The sequence below is a fragment of the Vicugna pacos genome, chromosome 24, assembly GCF_048564905.1.
Source record: "Vicugna pacos chromosome 24, VicPac4, whole genome shotgun sequence".
NCBI lineage: Eukaryota > Metazoa > Chordata > Mammalia > Artiodactyla > Camelidae > Vicugna > Vicugna pacos.
In genome coordinates, this window is record NC_133010.1 from 26,523,418 (window position 1) to 26,544,221 (window position 20,804).

The window sequence follows — 20,804 nt, forward strand, 5'->3', positions numbered from 1 at the left end:
AGGGATGGTTTTTCCACTCAGCTTCGCCAGCTGAGAATGTGGGAATGTCAGGAATGTTCCTCAGGCTTCCCTCTTTGTTTGAATCCTGCTGGGCCTTGGAGGTGTTTTGGCTTCTGCCCTGGACTGTCCGGGCCCTGGTGTTCTGAGAATTTCTGACGGGGCGCTGGCCCGGAGGCTGCCTCGGAGCGTCTCCCCAGGGACGGTGTCTCTGAAAGTCACACCCAACCCCTGAAGTTCCAGGCCCCCACGCCAGAGCCCTCTGCTGGGCTGTCTCCTTGGGGAGGCAGAGCCCAGCTGAGGCCTGTCCTTGTTTGGAAACTTCATGTATTTTCCACCACTGCTCATTCTTGACATGCAGAATTTTGCTGCTGTGGAATTTATGATGCCAAAAACCTAAGTTTAAGGAATTTTGCCTGAAGCCGACTGGGTGGCCTAGAGGATTAGACGGTTTACTGGAATAACACCCTTCACTGTGTGCTGAGTTGGGTGTGTGTGTGTAGGATGGGAGGTTTGTGATGCAGGAAGGCACTCGGAAGAAGCAAGAGGTTCCATCCAGAGCCGACTTACCTCAGCCATGAGTGTCGTCGCAGAGCTGGGAAAACCTTAGCTGTCACCACCGACCCACCCCTACGGCTGCCCGCGCTTTACGAAATACGAAAACCAGTAAAGAGCCAGTCACAGGGCAGCAGACTGTCTTGCGTCTAGAAGTCTTCACGCTGTACCCCTAAGATGGGTTCTCAGTGTCCCATCTAGGTCCCTAGATGTTAATAAATGTTACGAGAAAAAAGGTTAAAAAATAAATGAAGAATTCTGAGTAAAACCAAAACCAGTAGTTTTCTTTACTCTGGAAAATTTCGGAGCCTTTAAAAATTACTCTGTAAACCTCCAGGGGATTGTTAAAATATGTAGCATTTCTCAAACTTAATTAGCCAAGAAACCTTTTTTCTGAACAACACTTCAAGGGCACAGGGTCCTGCAGAAGACCTTGGGAAACACCCAGCCCTCTGGCCTCACGTGCCGTTTCATCCTGTTCAGAACGAGTTTGACCCCTGCGCAGGACTCCCTGTGACAGCTAAGCCAAAGTCACGTTTCCAGTCCCCGATGGTTAGACAGGGAGGTTGGTTCCAGTTTGTCAGGGTTACTGATGAATCTAGAATGAATTCTGCTTTCCTCGAGGCCACACCTCTGATCGTTCCCCCTAGAAGTGGAATTGTTGAGGCAAAGTGCGTGAACGTTTCCAGGCTCTCTAAATACATTGTCCAGAAGTTTCCCAGAAGGGTCAGGCCCCCTCATCCTGCCGGTTGCTGGAAGCAGTTTCCATCTGTGACAGCTGAGGGTCTTAGAAACTCAGAGAAGGCCTTGCCCTGGCCCTCGTCCTGCAGACATCCAGCAATTAAACACCAGCAGCCACACGCACACCCGGACAGAAACAGCCATTTCTTTTGAGGGGACAGATTGGCTTTTCACAATTCCTTGTGCTTCTTCTAGACAAATGTCACTGGAGAGCTACCTGAACACTTTAATCTGGTTTTCTAGACATTTTGTTGGGTACTTAGGGAAGAAGGGATTTTGAACTGGCGTCTACTGTGCTCATTTTCCAATAACCTTCCAAGGTGAGATTAAACGAGATAGTTCTGTCAACCTTGCTTGATGGTGAACTTTGCGTCTAGAAGAGTCGTTTATGAGAGGGTCTCCTCGGTCTTCATTCCGACCCCACGGGAGTGCAGGGATGTCATGCTGAGTGCTGAGGCTGGCAGCGGTGCTTTTGTTTTATATTTTGTAAGAAGGAAAGTCTCACGTTGTAGCTAGAGGTGATTTATCTTTTTGTCCTCCACAAATATTACCCTCTGGTCAACGCATTGCTGGGTTTTGGACCTGAGACATGAACTTTAACTCATTAAACCCCCCCGTCCTCTGTAATGTAGTCATTTAAGTGGTTTCACCAACAGATTTATTTCAAAATGATTCCATTTGGAGGAAGGAAGGAACAAGCAATGCGTCGTATGCAACGATCTAGTCAGTATTTCATGAGCCCGCACCCCAGGGACCGTCTCAGATTCAGTTCTTGGTTTTATAGCTTGAAATGGACTCTGTCTGAGAAAACGTGCACAGCTCGCTTCTCTTTGTGCTCGAGTCCACAAGTATCTTGATTTTTGAGAGACATATTTTGTACCAGCTCTCCTACCTCGAGTGTGCAAGTGGGTCATTCTCATATGGAAGCGATTTGGGAAAAATGAGCGTTTTATATAACTGGGCTGAAAGGACACTTGATATGCATTCTCTTCGATTAGCAAAGCAGGGATGTTTAAAAAATACACGGCTTTTTCCTCCTTTATGGCAGGGGTTCTGATTTTGTGTTCTGCCTCTGGAGTGGGTTGCCAAAGGAAGGACTGAGAATAGATTTATTGATGCTTACGAGGACAGTAGACACACAGAGCTGGGCTGTGAGCAATTGTGAACGGCCCTGTCCTCAGTGAGTCCTGGTGAGCAAGGGGCCAGGCCCTCCAGCTGGGAACTCCGGGGTCCATTCTGAGCCCCATCCAGTCTGGTCCCTTTTCCGAAAACCCCCAGGCACCAGGGAATTTTCTCATTGGGGTGGAGACTTGCTCAAGGGCTGTGGGGCTGGGGACCTCACCTCTGGTGAGGCCGCGCTAGCCTTCTGCAGGAAGAGGGAAACCTCGGGGACTGACATGCTTCCAAGTTTCAAACGGGATCCCAGTCTGGCCAGTGCTTATTCAGCGAAGTGTACTGCACGGGAGGTCAGCATGAATGATGGCTTTGTTGTTTGCCAGAGAGAAGCTTCAGAACCCATCCTTCTTTCCCCACAGTTCCCCCAGCCCACTCCCCAGTAAACACGGCTGCTTTTTTTCAGTTTAAAAATCACTGTACAAATTTGTACAAAGCAGACACTTGTAAGGAAAACTTACACATCACAAGAAATCCCGCTGGTAACGTCTAGAGAAGCACCGTGTCGTACCTGCACGCACGGGCACACCCACACGCGTTTTACCGCAGGTCTGTGTGCTGCGTACGCTGCTCTGAGACTTTTTTTTCACTTAACAGTATGTCAAGGATCTCTTCCTGTAAATAAAAATCCTCATCATCATCCTAATGCTTGTAAATATTCCACTATGTACGTACACCGTTAATGAATTCTCTGTGCTGAGCCTTTAGGTTGCTTTGAATGTCTCCTCTTACCAGGCAGGGGTGAGAGTCCTTGTGTGAGGTGGGGGACGGGTCACAGAGGTGGGATCTCCAGGTCAAACGATGTGCACATTCCAACTTTTAATATATTAACCGACAGCAGCTTTGAAAGAAGGCCTCTTTTCTAAAATAAAGATTATGTATGTTTCAAGTGTGCAGCATGATTTCATGTATGTAGACATAGCAAAATGACCATTAACGAGCAGATTTTCTCATATGCTAATTAGCTATTAGTCAAGCTAATTAGCATATTTTCTCTGACCTTTTTTTAAATGATGAGAACATGTGAAATCTATTCTCTTGGCAGATTTCCAGGCTCACGTATTATTGACCACAGTCAGCAAGCTGTCCATCTACCCTCTTAGCCACTGTCAAACATACATATGTTACTGTTAACTGTGGAGCCTCGGCTGCATGCTGCATCCCCAGGACTTACTTATTTTTATAACTTTGACCCCCTGCATTCATTTCCCCCACCCCCACCCCTGCCTCTGGCAGCCTCCACTCTGTTCTCTGTATCTGTGAGTTCAGTTTTTGCTTTTAGAGTCCATATATACATGAGACCTTATGACATTTGTCTTTCTCTGTCTGACTTATTTCGCTTAGCATGATGCCCTCAAGTTCCACCCAAGATGTCACAAATGGCGAGATTTCATTCTTTTTAATGGCTGAATAGTATTCCTCTGTGTGTGTGTGTGTAGTATCTTACTGATCCATTTATCTGTTGATGAACACTTAGGCTGTTTCCTTGTCTTGGGTATTGTAAACAGCACTGTACATGAGAGTGAGTGTATCTTTTCAAGTTAGTATTTTTCAGGTAAATATCCAGAAGAGGGGAGTTGCTGGGTAGTATGACAGCTCTATTTTCGCTTTCTTGAGGACCCTCCATACTGTTTTTTGTGGTGGCTGCACCAGTTCACGTTGCCAGCAGCAGTGCACAGGGCTCCCTTTTCTCCACACCCACTCCAGCATTTACTATTCGCAGACTTTTTGATGCTGGCCATTCTGACAGGTGTGAGGTGGTATCTCGTGGTTTTGGTTTGCTTTTCCCTGCTGATTAACAATGTTGAGCATCTTTCCATAAGTAGCTCTTAAAATGCATCCCTGTGGAGCACGTGAGAGTGCCTCTCTCCCCAAACCCACACCAACACTGGATGTGATAAATCTTTTTAATATTCAATAAGTTAATACCTACCCCATCGTTGCTTCTGTTTTCATTTCTCTTATTTCGGTTGGACATGTTTTAAGATATTCATTGGCAATTTATAACTCTTCTCCTGTGATTTATCTCTCTCTAGAGAGCCTTTGTTCATTTTCCTATTGAGCTGAGTTATCTCTTTCTTAGTATCTTTCACAGCCCCTCTGTGATCTAGTCTTAAAATATGTTCAAAGATACTCAGATACAGTCTTCAGAATACATCTAAAACCTGTGTGTATCCTCAGGATAAGTCTGTCCTGCTCGGGGATAAGTGACACTTGCTCTGTTCACCTTTGGAACGAGGTGTTTGCAGGTTGGCCGCCGTCCAGACCACAGGGTGAGTGGAGCTGCCCTTCCTGCGCATTCCTCCCTGGAGGTCGGCTGGGGTCTTGTGATCCGGGCCAGCCTCCTCTCTTCGTCCGCCTGGCAAACATCTTCATCTTGCCACTGTACCACACTAATGACGGTGCCCCGGGGCCATCATTTTAGACAAGTGATGAGCTGTAGAGAAAAGAAAATTCGGAGGACAGCAACATTTTCAAAAAACACTTGTTTTCGGCTTTGCCCCGGCATGAATTCATGGTCTGTAAACCACAGGCGTCTGTGCGGTTGGGGAGGGAAAATGATCTGATGTGAATCCTGGGGAGCTTCTGGGGGGACCCAGGACCCTACAGGAATGATGCAGGATACTGGCTCTCTGTTTGCTGTGGGGCTGCGTGACATGTGCTCACCGTGGCCTCAAACCACTCGCTGTTCCTTCCTCTACAGTTCCACTCGCTGGCTCCCATGTACTACCGCGGGTCCGCTGCCGCCGTCATCGTGTATGACATCACCAAGCAGGTAAGAATGTCCCCTCTAGAATTTAGGTGACGTTTTTGGTGACTCTCTGTCTGAAACGACCACAGCAGAGACCTCACTGCCCGAGTCTTGCCTGGAATGAGAGTCCGTAAAATGGTGGTGGGAGATGATGATCACTGGATACTGAGTTTTAGTATCTGGTAGCTCAGTGAAATAAACGATGAACATTTTCTAAATTGTCTGTTTGCAGAGGCAAGGTCACGCCTGCTAATCCCATTCTCCAGAATGTCAGCGTTTTAGGAAGAGGAAAATTCTTTTTAGGTTTCGCATGTTTTAGAATTAAAGATCCTTATTTTCTCTTGGTGTTTCAATCATACAACTTAAAACGCCCAGGATAACGTCCACGTCAGCGTGGTGGCTTTGCGTGCACATGAGATGGGCGTATTTTTAGTTTTCACATTGAGGCTCCAGGATGTCCGCCAACCAACCAATAACGTCAGTGGTCTGCTGGCATCCCCCCACCCTGCTCCCGCCCCGGCCCCCGGGAGTGCTGACTCAGCGTTCAGGGCTGCTGCTTCAGTGACTCATCGCTGAGCCCATCGGGAGCTCCTGACCGCTCACCTCCATGGAGTGGCTCCCTGGACTGTTTCCTGGAGGTCGGTTATGCGTGACGAACAGAGAGGAAAACAGGACTCTAAAATGTGTGTGTGCGCATGCGCGCACGCATGTGTTTATTTTCTTTTTCTTTTCTGATTAAGTGTGAACATTGTGAGTCCTGTGACTGCACCCTTGTTCATGCCGAGCCAAGGCTGTAAGTTACAAGTAATGCTATTTATAGAAGAAAATTATGAATATGATTATCTTAACCTCATCAAGTTTCAGTGTTAGAAAAGGAACCTTTTGCAGCCGATGTGTGGATACCTTCACTAACACTAAATTTTGCCCTGCGAGAAGGCTAGTACATTAATCTTCATGTGCCTCCTGAAAATGTTTTTCTTCGTTCATTCACGCTGGGTGTGTGTTTCTACATGGTTGAAATACTCTGTGAATGAGTCTGTTCTAAGATTGATTTACACTTTTGATTTAGGATTCATTTCATACCTTGAAGAAATGGGTGAAAGAATTAAAAGAACACGGTCCGGAAAACATCGTCATGGCTATTGCTGGAAACAAGTGTGACCTCTCAGACATCAGGTAAGAATCATCGAAAAAACTTGCTGTGTGGTAAGTGCCCTCCACCCCTGAACGTCTGTGTGGTTAGGTCTGTTGTCGGCGTCATCATTTAACTGGTGTCATTCACTTGTGGGGGTCGAGGTTGTGTTGGTTCAACCCGAGTAGAATTAAGGGACAATTCTAGGGAAAGGCAGCTTTGATGGAGCGCCGAGGTAGGAATGGATATTAAAGTCAAATCTCCACGCAGCACAGTCATCCCTGATGCTAGAGGTCTTTGGGCTGAGTGGTTTTGTTATTTTTATTGCTACCTTTTCTGTTACTCTTGTCATCATCACTCCCATGACCATTTTGGTAGGCAGCACGTTCACGTGGTCAGGAGACTTCGAATTCTTGACATGTTCCATAGCATCCCCGTTTGTCTGAGTTCTAGACTTTAACTTAAGGATGTAGTCAAGTCTATGCAATCTCACTGTTTTGTTCTAAGATCTGAATACGATGCATCACGTGTGAACACTTTGTGTGTGTGTGTGTGAACAGCGGGAGACACGAGATGTTGAACTTCCTCTTTTTGAAGAGAGGTTTGTAGGGACCTAGTCCGCATAGACTAGGCCTTTGACAGGAGTTTTGTCTAGCCTGATACGCTAACTATTTTTACTAAATAAAACTGAAATAAAAAAGGAGACTGAATTTGCGTTGTCTCCATCCCCTGGTTAATTTGATTCCCAGCCATTTGAGTGGTTGACTTTCCTAAAGACAGTGACATCATGCTTGCTGATCCAAAGATGACGACATCGGAGTTCAGCAAACAATCAAAATAGAGCTTGCAAAGCTCTTCACGTGGCCTTTGACAAACGGCTCCACTTCTTTGGGATTTCAGAAGCTTTGTATCACGCTGCATCAAGCTGGTTTATAATAACAGCTATAAACACCGCTTAACTGTTCGTTTCTCTGGGGGCCGGGCAAATCTTAAAACACCCGGACTTAGCTCAGAAGTCTGCCTGCTTTACTGTGCTCCTGAGACCGCCTGCGCGTCTTGAATTCCCCGCCAAGTCCCTGTAACGTGTCATGGGAAAGAGGCAGGGTGTGGAGACGGCCTCTGCTGAGAGTCATTGCTGTCACCCCACACCATCGAACTGCGGAGGAGGTGTGACTTTAAGAGGAACGAAGCCTTGTGTGTTCTGGGAGAACTGATGGGTGAGAATTTAAGCAGAAAACAGTTTAAGTGTGAATGGAATTAGTTAGGACTCTTGGTTACATGGAACTGAAACTCAATTGAAATTAATTTCAGGAAAAATGGGAATTTATTGGAAGGTACTGGTGTCCACATGGTGAAAAACGGGTGCTTTATTAGCCCTGGTATTTGGTATGTTCCGTCTTCGGTCTCTAGAAAGCCTGGCGCTCTCTTGTTTTTACATTGCTGTGGGTGGATTGCCCTGCATCATGACAAAGCATTTGTGGCCAAAGGAGGGGATGTGAGTAGTCCAGATGATTTTTCCCACCATAACCATGAGAATGGGAGAGCGGGTGGTTTTGAAGCAGGCCAGTTCCTAGAGAAGTGCAGCCCGGGCTCTGTGAGCTTGGCCACCGGCACCTAAAGCCACACCATTTCTCAGGGTAAGTTCACTGTTTGTGCCCTGGTACAGCGTTCTCTTTGAGTTTCTCCATACACAGTTTTCAACATGTCCCACTCACATAACCCTTCTGTCTCACTTCCAACCACAGAGTCACTCACAGCTGCTCCACCCCAACCAGGAGACAGTCCGAAACCACTTCCAGCTCCAACAGCCAGTGTGACTTCATGGGGCCCCTGTCACATGAGTCCACGTCCCCTGGGTGATACCATCTGCCCTCTGGCTTGGCCTCAGGGAGGTCTGAATGTAGCTTCTCCAGCCTCTATCATTGTGGTTTGAAGGGTCAAATAAGTATCTTCTGTTACACGCAAAATTATCTTAGTTACTTCTTGTTGTTGAATCAAGGAATTAATTCCCTTTGTAAGTCTCCTTCAAACCTCTGACTAAGTCAACAAGAAAGGCTGGTTTGATGCTAGTAAATTGAAACTTTTTAAACATTTACTGTATTTTACTGCAATTGTTTACAAATCATAAAATCCATCTTTTTAAAGTATACAGTTCAGTGAATTTTAATCTATTTATAGAGTTGTGTAGTCATCATCACATCTAATTTTAGAACATTTCCACTCTGCAAAGAAACATCACACCCACTTACAGTCATTCCCGATGTCTGCCTCCTTCCAGCCTCTGGCAACTGCTAGTCTACCTTTCTGTCTTTATAAATTTGCCTTTTCTGGACATTTTATGTAAATGGAATCATACAATATGTGGTCTTCAGTGACTGGCTTCTTTCACTTAGTGTAATGTTTTCAAGATCCATCCATGTTGTATGTAGCATGTACCAATACTTCATTTGTTTTCATGGCTGGGTAATATTCCTTTGTATGGATATACCACTTTTATTTTCTCACTCACAGCTGACATTCAAGTCGTTTCCACTTTTTGGCTATTATAAAAAGTGCCTCTTAGAATAATCATGTACAAATTTTGTATGGATATATGTTTTCATTTCTTTTGGGTCTATATGAGGAGTAGAATTTTGGAGTCATTTGATAGCAGTGTGTCTAACAATTTGAGGCACTGCCAAACTTTTCCAAAGCGGCTACACCATTTTTACATCCCTACCAGCAACGTATGAGGTTCCAGTTTCTCCACGTTCTCACCAGCACTTGTGATTACCTGTGTTTTGGTTACAGCCATCCCAATGGTTGGGAAGTTGTTTCACTGTGGTTTGGTTTTATATTTTTATACGACTAATGGTGTTAAACATCTTTTCATATGTTTATTGACATATGTATACCTTCTTTGGAGAAACATCTCTTTAGATTTTTCCTCCAATTTTTAGTTGGGTTAATTGTCTTTTTGTGACTGAGTTGTGAGGGTTCTTTATATATTCTGAACACATATGATTTGTAAATGTTTTCTCTCATTCTGTGACTTGTCTCTTTTTAATCTTTATTTTGCCTCTTGAAGTGCAAAAGCTTAACATCCAATTTATGGTATTTTTCCTTTTTGTGTCTTGTGCTCAAGTGATTGTCTAATTGAAGACCACAAAGGTTAACCCTTACGTTTTCTTCCAAGTGTTTTATGGTGTTAGTGCCTGGGTTGAGATCTGTCCTCCATTTTAAGTACTGAGTGGTGTGAGTTAGGTGGTCCACATGAATCTTTTTCCATGTGGGTATTTAATTGTCCCAGGACCATTGGTTGAATAGATAATTTTTTTCCCATTGAATTTTCTTGGCATTTTTGTCAAAAATTTGTTGACCATAAATGTAAAGTCTTATTTAGGGGTTCTTAATTCCATTCAGTTGACGTATACGTCTCCTCTTACGCATTACAATATTATTTAAATTGTTGTCGTGTTTTAGGAAGTTTGAAATTAGGAATGGTAAGTCCTCCAATTTTATCCTTCTTTTTCAAGATTGTTTGACTATTCTGGAGGACCCAGAAAAAACGAATTGCATTTCCATAAGAATTTGAGGATCCACCCCTCAACTTCTGCAAAAAGGGCAGCTGGAATTTGAATAGGAATTAAACTGAATCTAGAGATTCAGTGTGTTGAATCTCAAGAACAATTTAGGGGTATTACCATCTTAATATTTTCTTCCAATCTGTGAATAGGAGATGTCTTTCCATTTTATTTAGGTTTTCTGTAATTTCTTTTAGCAATGTTCTGTGGTTTTCAGTGTATAAGTTGTGCGTTTCTTTTGTTGTATTTATTCCTAAGTATTTTATGTTTTGGATGCTATTGTGAATGGGGGGGGTTGTTAATTTCATTTACGGCACATTCCTCGCTATGATGCAGGGTTATGGTGTCGGTGAATAGAGACAATTTTACTTCCTCCTTTCCAGTCTGGGTGCCTTTTATTTCTTTTTCTTGTCTCAGTACCCTGTGTAGACACTCTAATACAATGCTGAGTAGCAGTGACAAAAAGTGGACATTCTTGTCTTCTTCCTGATCTTAGGGGCAAAGGATTTAGTCGTCTGTTAAGTATGATGTTAGCTGTAGGTTTCGTGTGGATCTTCTTCATCAGCTTGAGGGCGTTCCTTTCTATTCCTAGTTTGTTGAGGCTGTTTTTTTCTCATCATGAGTGTTGGGCTTTGTTACATGCTGTTTCTGTATCTTTTGAGATGGTCGTGTGTTTTTTTTTCCTTTATTCTGTTAATATAATGTATTTTTATTAACCAATTATTGGACTAGCTGTGCATCCTTGGAATAAATCCCACATATCTGGGGTGAGCAAATCCTTCATGTGTTTCTGGATTGGCTTTGCTGGCACTTTGTTGGGGGTTTAGGTCTATAGTCATGAGGGATGTTGGTCCGTAGTTTGTTTTTGGTCCTGTCTGTTGGGTGTTGGTATCAGGGCAGTAGACCTTGTAGAATGGGCTTAGAAGTGTTCCCTCCTTCTCTGTTTTCTAGAAGAGTTTGTGAAGGATAGGTGCTCATTCTTCTTCGGGTATTTGATGAAATCACCAGTGAAGCCAGTGGACCTAGGCTTTGTCCTGGAAAGATTTTTAATTACGAATCCAATTTCTTCACTTGCTATAGGCATGCTCAAGTTTTCTAGTATTTCTTGAGTTAGTTTGACTAGTCCATGTGTTTTTAGGAAGTTGTCCACTTATCTAAGCTATCGAATTTGTTTTCTTATTTCATGGCAGTCTCCCATCACCCTTTCCATTTTTATAAGGTTAGTAGTGATGTCTGTGCTTTTAGAACTGATTTTAGAATTTTAGTCTGCTCTCTTTTCTCGTTTGGTCTAGCGGATAGTTTGTCAGTTTTGTTGATACGTCAAAAAACTTGCACATGAATATTCATAGAAGGCTTATTTGTAACAGCTTCAAAGCTGAATCAGCCCAGGTGTCCTTCAGCAAGCACCGTGTGTGCAGCCATGCCATGGAATACTACTCAGCAGTGAAAAGGAACCAGACACTTAAACTAGCAGCCTGGACGAACCTCCAGGGAAAGATGCTGGAAAAATTTCGATTAACAGAAGTTGGATTTAGATCAGAATAATAAGGAAATATTATTAGGACAGTGGTGTGTGTGGATAGACATGAATGTTGTATATATTATATGTGATTAACTGAAGTTTTGTAAACATATGTGGCCAAATGATGAATTTAACCGCCCTCACCCCAACACACACACTCACTGTACAGGAGAAAATCAGGGTGGCTATATTAAAACCCAGCTCAGGAGGGCGGGGCAGGGGAAGCCTGATGGGTTGGCCTTGCCCAGAGGGTGCACTGTCTCCCGCTAGACAGAAATAGTCTGGTAAACGACGGGGCTGCGGGCCTCTCCGGCACCTGCTGCTGACACCCGCCCCTGGCGGTGGAATCCCGTTCTTGGGCAGCCAATCCCGCTGCTCCAGATTCTGCCTGCTGGTCCGATTTTTCTGGGGTGCTAGCCAAGCCTCTGCACCCTGGACCTTATTTAGAACCTGGCCTTCTTGTACTCTCAGCTAAAACTCTGTGCTCTTCTGTAATTGCCAGAAGACTGTGCGTTATTTTTCACCGGGGATTGAAGAGAAGTCTGTAGATTTGGCACGTGCATGTGTGTGTAGGTGGAACCAGGCTCACCTAACAGACTACGTTGTGTAAGCTTGTAAATCCTTGAGTGGAGCTGTGCCTGGCGTATTCTGAGCGTGCGCTGAATTTAAACGCGATTCACTCCCCAAACTTGGCTGAGCCCACTGGAGGCATTTGTGTGCAGGAGTGCCTCTCGGGGTGGGGGTGCCGATCACGGGGTCAGTGGGGTTCATACCCACACATGTCCCAGAGGTAGAGCAGTCTGGCCACACCCCAGGGGGAAAGGTGTTCCGGGGCACCTGGTCCAGAGAACTCGGTTTCCAGTTGGAATTTGTGTTTCCACTCGTGATCTCTGTACGAGGTTTCCCTGAGTGCCGTGAAGAATGCTAGACAGAACCTCCTGGTGCTCAGATTATTGTGAAATTGGAGTCACGTGTAGTCTCTGAGTCAGAGGCCACGAAGCAAAGCAGAACTGGCCACGCTGTCCGTGAGAAGACTGTCCCAGCTGGCGCACAGCAGGTGCTGCGGGGGCGTCACTTCTCTCCTCTTCTGCCCTCCCCCCATGTCTCCCTCCCCAGAGAGGGCGGCCTCAGAGAGAAGCTCTGGTAACAGCTCCCAGAGGAGCGTGTGGCTCCTGATGGGGCCTGTGGGACGGGCCGCCCCCTTCTCCCTGCCATCTGCTCGTGGGGGACATTTTAGGGACACACAGGGTTGAAGAAGGTCAGAGAACCTGGGCTGAGCTGACTGTGCGGGCCCCGCGGGGCAGGAGGAGCAGGGACAGGCGGAGCAGAGAGCCGGACGGTGCAGGAGGGGTGGACACGCATGCTGAGCTTCTGCACAAGTCACCAGAGGCCTTGGGATAATTCCAGGCGACTCTGTGGACGGCACACTTGTCCTGGGGTCTAGACAGAAAAGAAACCTTCTCAGAAAGTCTGGGGGGCCTACAGGAGACTGCATGGCCTTGTCCTGGGCCTGCTGGAAAAATTAGGGCAAAGAAACCTGGAAAAGAAAAAAAGAAATAGGTCACCTCGCTTCGGGAGTTTGAACATAAGACGCGTGGGGCACGTGTCAGAGTTCAGATTCCAGGACCCAGTTCCCCAGATTCTCATTCGATTAGCAAGAGCAGGCTGGGGACAGATGCATTTTTTAATTAATTTTTTTTTATTGAAGTGTAGTTGATTTACAGTGTTAGTTTTAGGTGTACAGCAGAGTTATTCAGTTGTACGTATACATACGTACGTACGTGTATGTTCAGATTCTTGCTCATTATAGGTTCCTACAAGACACTGGATGCAGCTCCCTGTGCTGTGCAGCAGTCCTTGTTGTTTCTCTGCTTTGTGTATAGTGCTTTGTGTCTGCGGTTTATCCCTCCCTTCCCCGCTCCTTGGTAAGCGATTCTTTTACACGTAAGTGGCCCGAGGCCTCGGGAAAGCATGGCTTTAGGTGATTGGAGTGATGGGAGGGAAGAAGGAGGAGGCCCCGGGACCTCGCTGGGCATCTGACCGCCGGCCGCACCTGCCTGGGCCTCCCTGCCGCCCCTCGGACCTCACGGAGAACAGAAACAGTGGCCAGTTGTCACTCCGGGCCCGGAAGGAGCACCGCGGACCCAGAGTCTCGTGCCTTCCGAGGCAGCCCCAGTCCTCTTCTCCCTCTTTCGCGTTTCACATTGGTGGTTGTCGGGAGGAAAGATGTGATGGGCTGATTTGCCTCCATCTAGTAACATCAGACTGCCCCTGGACCAGCGCCCCGTGCCAGCCACCCCCAGATGGTGGGGCCCCTCAGGCCCAACCTGTGCTCAGTTGCCTTGGCTTGCGCCAGGGGTTAGGATCACCTGGCCGTGGTGCCTTCATGAGGGAGGCAGCAGGTATCTTCGGGACCATCTGCTTTAATCAGCGATCGGGGAAGGGTCCAGCAGGTGTCCAGGTTAGAGGAAGAAGAGGATATCTTGTCCTACCCCAACCATTCAACCAGAATTACCCCCTTGGCGTTCCCCATCAGCCATGCAAGCACGCCGTGGTCTGCAGCCATTGTAATAAGTGATTTACTGGAGAAACTCCTCGCACCACACCTTCCCTCAGAGCAGGCTCCGTTCTGTCTGCTTTGCCTCATCTGCTCTTCCTGACTGTGCAACCTCGACTGCACAAACCTCCTTTGACCTCTCCAGATGAGGAGCCCTTCCTGCCTTTCTTGACCACTTAGACATTGGCCTGCCTCGAATGGATTCTTTTTTTTTTTTAATTTTTAAAATTTCTTTTCTTTTTTTTTTTAATGAAAGTATTGGGGATTGGACCCAGGACCTCGTACATGCTAAGCAGGCACTCTACCACTGCGCTGTCCCACCCCACAGTGATTCTAATTTGACCTGCTCTTCAAGCTCAGGGGTCTCCTGTTGACCTTGCCTTGGAATCCCACCCATCACTAGCATGTTTAGGGCTGCGAGTGAGTTGGAGAGGCTGAAGGAGTGATTGTGCAGAGGTGCTGATAGGAGAAGGCTCCTTGGCCCTAATTTATTTTATTTTGCAAATGGTAGCAGTGGGAAGTTACCCACCCCAAGTGGTGGTGGTGACTGGGGGTGGGAGCGGCGGGGGTGATGGCCCAGGGATGGCTCCTCTATCCCGGATCCTCTTTGCCCAGGGTTCCACCCACCTCCTTACATACAGCCCTGGAGATAATCAGGAATGGAACCCTGACTCTGCGACCTCAGACCAACACTTCTCGTATCTCTAAGAGAAACATGGAGAGAGAGTGGTCGGGAGGCTGCCTGTGAGTCAAGAATTTTTTCCCAGATTAGAGGTTGTGCTCCAGGAGGGGAGCAGCTGGGGGTAGGAGTGAACCCAGGCTGGGGTAGGAGGAGGATAATTTATCCTCCCAGTTATTCCATCAGCCCATGAGGTTTGGTGGTCCTTTTGTGTGGCACAGATTACTATGGGAAATACATGAAAAGAGAAGAAAATATATCCTTAGAGCTATTGACTCTGACTTGGGGGAGCCAAGAGTAGTGTACATATAAATTTATAAAGAATGGAAAGCAGTCTTTAAAGTACACCTGAAACACTTGCGTGTTTTCAAGAACAATATGAATTTTAAAGAGTAAAATGAACAGCTGTGTACCTATGAGTGACCTCCCTCCCCAGTCCCATCTCTCCATCCAGAAGCAGCCGCTGCCTGACTTCCATGATAATCACCTCATTCTTTCTTTCTTTCTTTCTACTTTGCCGCCCTTGTTTGCACTTCTAAAGCGTAGATCTTGGCTTGCGGATTTGGGGACTTTGCATAAATGGACTAACCCCGCGGGTGTCACATGAGGGTTGGGGGACTCATCCTGACACAGGTGCGCTGACGAGGACCACGCGGCTTAGCTGTCCATCCTGCAGCCGATGGTTTTGGAGTTGCTTCCGGCTTCTTGTCGTGCACACTGCTCCCCAGCATTCTTGCATGTCGCGTAGTGCCAGGTGCAAGCGTTCCTCTCGGTGCGTGGGTCTGAGTCTCACTGCCGAGTCTCGGGGTGGGTGCCTGCTCGGGTTTACTCGGTGACGCCGGGGCTTTCCGCCGTGGGCACGGTGGCGTGGAGACTGCCTGCTGCTCCCCGCCCGCGCATGGCTGGGTACTCTGAGACTCAGGCTGCGGGGACCTGATGAGAATTTCAGTTTGCATGTCCCCGGTTACCAGCGACGCTGGGTGTTTTTATGTGCTTACTGGCCATTCACGTCTCCCCTTGTATGAAGAGCCTGTTCAGGTCTTTGCCACTTTTTCTATTGGGTTATTTGCCTTAATCCTGTTTATTCAATGTGTGCACATATGCATATAATTACTCACAGAATTTGCATATGTGTAAATGCATATATATTTGATGGTATGTGTCAAAATAGCTTCTTCAAATTTATGCCTGTCTTCCCACTCTCTTTACATTGCCTTTGCACCATCAGAAGCCCGTCATTCCTATGTAAGAGGATTTATCCATTTTCTCCTTTATGCTTTTTTGGGGGGAGGGGGGAGGGAGGAAGGGTGAGTCTTATTTAAGAAATCTTTCCAAACCCCTAAGAGCATACAGATGTTCCCTTATGTTGACTGCCTTTTCAACCGTTACGGTTCTGATTTCTGTCCGACTGTGAGTCACACGGCATTGGTTTGTGTATCTGCTGCTTGGTTTCTCCTGGGGAGGCATCCAGCGGAGTCGGCGGCGGTGGTGGCGAGGCCCGCTCTCTCCCCCCGATGCGGTGCGGTCCCCGCGCGGGTGCCCGGCGCGCACGGCCGTGTCCAGGGCGCTCTGCTCTGCCCCCTGGCTGCCTCGCCCGCCTCAGGCCTGTGCTGCATGGACTGCACCACCACAGCTTTGTCGTCTGGATAGACGGTTTTGGACTTTCAATCTGGGATCCCTCTAGCCAATATCGGTTGGGCCCAGAGAAGGTTTCGGGAGAGTGCATGGGGTGGATGTGTGTGCTGTGGTCCAGTGGAGATTAGGAGAGTGTGGGGCCCAAGTCTACATGTGGGGAAGGTGTGCGTGTTGGGGAATGTTTATTTTTATGGCCAATTTTGAAAATATTTAAATAAACTTTATTTTAGAATAGTTTGCTATTTACAGAAAAGTTGCAAAGATGGTGCAGAATTCCCACATGCCCCCATCCAGTTTCCCCTGTTGCTAACATCTCACGTTAACAACTGTGGCACATTTATCACAACTAACGAGCAACGTTGATACTTTATTATTAACTGCAGCCCATGCTTTACGCAGTCTTGTTACTTTTCCCCTCGACGTCCCTCTTTGTTCTGGGACCCCATCCAGAACAGCGTAGTGGATTCAGTCGTCATAGCTTTTTATTTTTTTAATTTTGTGCGGAGGTAATTAGGGTTATTTACTTATTTTTAGAGGAGGGACTGGGGATTGGACCCAGGACCTCGTGCGTGCTGAGCACGTACTTTCCCACTGAGCTGTGCCCTCCACTCTCATATCTTGTTAGGACCCTTTGGGCAGTGACAGTTCCTCAGACTCCTTTGTTCTCCGTGACCTTGACAGTGTTCAGTCCTAGTCAGACAGTTTGGAGACTCCGTCTCAGCTGGGGTTTGTGGAATCCGTTCCTGACTATTAGACTCGGGGTATGTGGTTTGGAGAGAGAGACCACAGTGGGGACATGCTACTTTCACCGCTTGGTTATTAATTAAACATCGCAGGGTTCACGTTATCAGCGTGACTCGTCATCCCTGATGGTGCTGACCTTGACCCCCGGCTGAGGGAGCGGCCGTCAGGTTTCTCTGCTGTGCAGCCCCCCGCTTCCTTCCTGTGCACTTTGTTCCTGTGCACAGCCCTCACTCGGCGCCACTGCCTCCGGGGAGGAGTACCTGCATCAGTTATTTGTAATAATTAATCTTCTGCAGCTGAAATTTGTGTCCCCCCCCCATTGATTTATTCAGTCATTCATTTTTATCAGTGTGGACTCATGGATATTTATTTTGTACTTTAAGTTATAATGCAATATTGTGTCATTTAATTTTTGCTCAAATTGCTCCAACTTTGGCCACAGGAGACCTTTCTGTTGGCTCCTGTGTCCCTTTAACATAGGCCCATTGTTTTCGTTTTGGGGCACTTCCCTACTTTTTGCCAAAATTAGGTGTTCCAGGCTTGTCTTGTATGTTTTAGGCACAGCCCATGACTCAGCGATTTCTCCAAGCAGCCCTCATTCCTTTTATTGACGGAGGATATTTAGAAACCAAGATCTGGGCTGGGTGTGCTCATTGCTGCTAGGGTGTCCTTGAGTCTAGGCCGTCTTAGTGAGCAGAGCTAGGAAGCGTATGTATGCGTGCTAGCTAACTTGAGTTTGTACACTTATCTGTAATTATTTCTGTAGGTATCAATCTGCATCTGCGTTAAGAGAAACACACGCTTGTGTTGATGCCTCTGACTCGAATCCAGAACTGCAGGGCTCACGCTAAATTTCTCTAGGGGGTCAGGGAGGGATGTTCGAAAAAGTCATCCACTGATGTGTGATTAGGCAGAGGGGTAAGCTTTTGTTCCTGGGGATTTTCTTAGAAGATACAATATTCTTTCCCCTTTCACTTTCCGCATTGCCCAGAGCTTTCAGAGCTCAAAATGTAACTTCTGTGAAGAATTTCAGCCATGTCAGGGGCACGGTATTTGTTTATCTTTATTTACTATTCACTTAGGCAGTGAACTGAAAACCAGTTAACCCTCGTCATCCTCATCCTGGTCCACCTGAATTCAGTGCTCACTACGCACTGCGTAGTCTGTGTTCATCCCAGCCCTGTGAGAGATACACGCATTCTCCCATCTTACCGTAAGGACGCGGAGGCGCGGAGCTGGGGAGCTGGCCCGAGTCCTGTGGCTCAGAGGCGTGGGCCCAGCTTCAGACCCAGGGAGTCCGTCCCAGAGCTGACATTTAAATTCGTCTTGTAAGAAGTGCAAGCAGGATCCATGAGGGAAAATCATTTCTGAACCACCAGGCAGCTGATTTGATTCTGCTCAGAGAATTTGCGCTAACAGTTTTTTCCCGTGTTCCTCTCTGACCTCAAGGCACTAGCCAAAATTTCTGTCTGGAGAAGAGGTGTTAAGAGGGAATGAATGGCCAGCCCCTCCTTGGGAACCCGTGTTTTCTGCTCAGCCCTCGTTTGATTCAAATTCTGACCTTTTCCATGAGAAACAGTCCCTCTGAGTCTGCGGCAGGAACCTGACACTGCTTGTTTGAACTTGACACCAGGAATGTGGCCGCAGGTGAACAGCCTTTATGGACAGCAGGCATGGCCCCCTGGGACAGACATTCTTCCCAGGGGACACACGTCAGCTGCTTTAACTGTGAGTGCTTGGGTCGTTGTAAAGTGTGATCGTCCAATGAGGTACTTATGGCGAAGGTAGTAATTCTTATCTTGTAAAGTTCATTTAAGTTTTAGTTCCACCTCACAGGTAAGGAGTGTCGAGAAGAACTGGCATTTTGAACAGAGATTTTGCTGCTTTAATTACTGCTAAAATGATTGCCTCCTCCGGGCGTTACCCAGATATCTTGGATGTTGAGAGGTGACAGGAGGTGATGGGGGCACAGCAAGCCCCGAGTAGCCGCTTTAGCGGCTGTGGAGGGAGTGGGGGAGACCGAGGGCACTGGCGGCGTGTGGCAGCCTCTGCAGACAGCCTGCAACCGTCGTCCGCTGGGCTTTGGTGAAACATGGTGAACGATTTCCATGGCTTTCGGCTAGGATGCCTTAGACACGTGGGAACAATTCCAGCAGGCGTTCAACCGCTGTCTCCGCTCACGGCTGCCTTGCTGTGCGCTCATGGCCCTCTGGGTTGGCTGTTCAGGCTTTGAAGGTCTTGGAAGGTCGGGGAGAGAGTGAAAACACGGAGCAGGCATTTTTTAATGACATGGTAACTGTTGCATCCCTGGAGTCTGGCAGAATATAAAACGCTTGGTTATGGCCGGTGTGGTATTTTAGAAATGTAATATGCACGCCAGAACACACCAGGAGCACCAGAACGTGTCTTTGGGGGAGAGCTCGTGCGGCCACTGTCCCTTTATTTTACCCCTTGTAACATGGTGCCTGATAAATGTATCTTATTATATCCTAGGTGTAGGCATCTCGATACAGATTTCCACACTCTGGACTTTGCAGTGTCAGATGATGAATTGGACAGGCTGCAAAAATATCAGTCAGTGTTTTACAGCCTACCTTCTAGAGGAGTTATTCTCAAGCTATAGGAAACGTAAGAAGCTGCCAGGAAGTGGCTGAAATGCCTATGTCTGGCACTTGCCCAGAAGACATTCTGGTTCAGTAGGTCTGGGGACGGGGTCCCCATTTCTGACGAGCGCCAAGTAGTCACGGGCTGGGTGGTCTGTAGAACACACCTGAGACTGATTCCCCGAAAGAGCTGAGGGGCCCCCTGGGGGCGTCCACGGAAGGCTGAGAGATGACTGCTGGGTGACCGAGAGGAGTGAGAGCTCTTGGATGTTTGTTCTCATTTCCTGTTTCTAGAAACTGAGAGATCTGCTTTTTAACTTACATGTTTAATTTCCTGGGAAAGTGAGGACTTTTGTGCACCTGCTCTAAGATACCAGAAAACTCCTGAGAAGATGTGGTGCTTCTGCAGTTAACCACAAACTCTTAGGAATCGCATGGTGGTCCTGCCAGCAGTGTTTCAGCCTCCCTCTCTCTGTGCACGCTAACGCTGCAGAGGCGTGAATCTGATGCATGAGTCACATGACCCTCATTTTCATGTGCGCTCCTTTAAGTGTGAGCACAACTATCTACTAAAAAGCTATTCTTCACCTGTATACAAATAATAATCAATTAGAAAATCAAAGGGAAGGTAGAACTCCCTTTATAATAGCAGTATAAATCTGAGGAATAGGCTTTTTTGATGTGTACGTGTCATTTTTAAAATTTGAAATACTGTGATTCCTAGAAATGAATTTAGCAAGAAGCGAGCAGAGGCCTGTGTAGATAAACGTGGCAGCTGTAAGGTAAGACAGTGAAGAAGACTCTAACAAGTGAAAATAGGTACGTACTCCTGGGATAGGAAAACTGAGCAGTATTGTAAAGATGTCAGCTGGCTCTAACTTAAATCACAAATTCACTGGGACGCCAGGCAGGTTAATTGGAATCATTTAAAATAACACTTTAAAAGAGATTTTACAAAATGATCCTAAAACTCACCTAGAAAAACAAACAGGCAGAAGTAGTATTGGAGGGACTGACCCCAGCAGATACTGAAAAATATTTTAATGATTCAGTAATAAATCAGCACAGCGTTGTCACGGACCTAGACAGAAAATCAGTGCACAGACTGCAGCGTCAAGAAGCAGAGTGAAATACGTAGCAATATTTAGTAT

At 46.8% G+C, this 20,804-nt stretch overlaps 1 protein-coding gene across 1 annotated transcript in view; it reads left to right on the forward strand.

Moving 5' to 3' along the window:
* The window catches only part of RAB31 (RAB31, member RAS oncogene family), an 80,595-nt gene that overhangs the window by 44,001 nt on the left and 15,790 nt on the right, over positions 1-20,804 (forward strand). The window contains exons 4-5 of the mRNA XM_072949262.1: positions 5,171-5,242; positions 6,288-6,394. Of these exons, the coding sequence (XP_072805363.1) occupies positions 5,171-5,242; positions 6,288-6,394 (179 nt within the window). The remainder of the gene's footprint in view (positions 1-5,170; positions 5,243-6,287; positions 6,395-20,804) is intronic.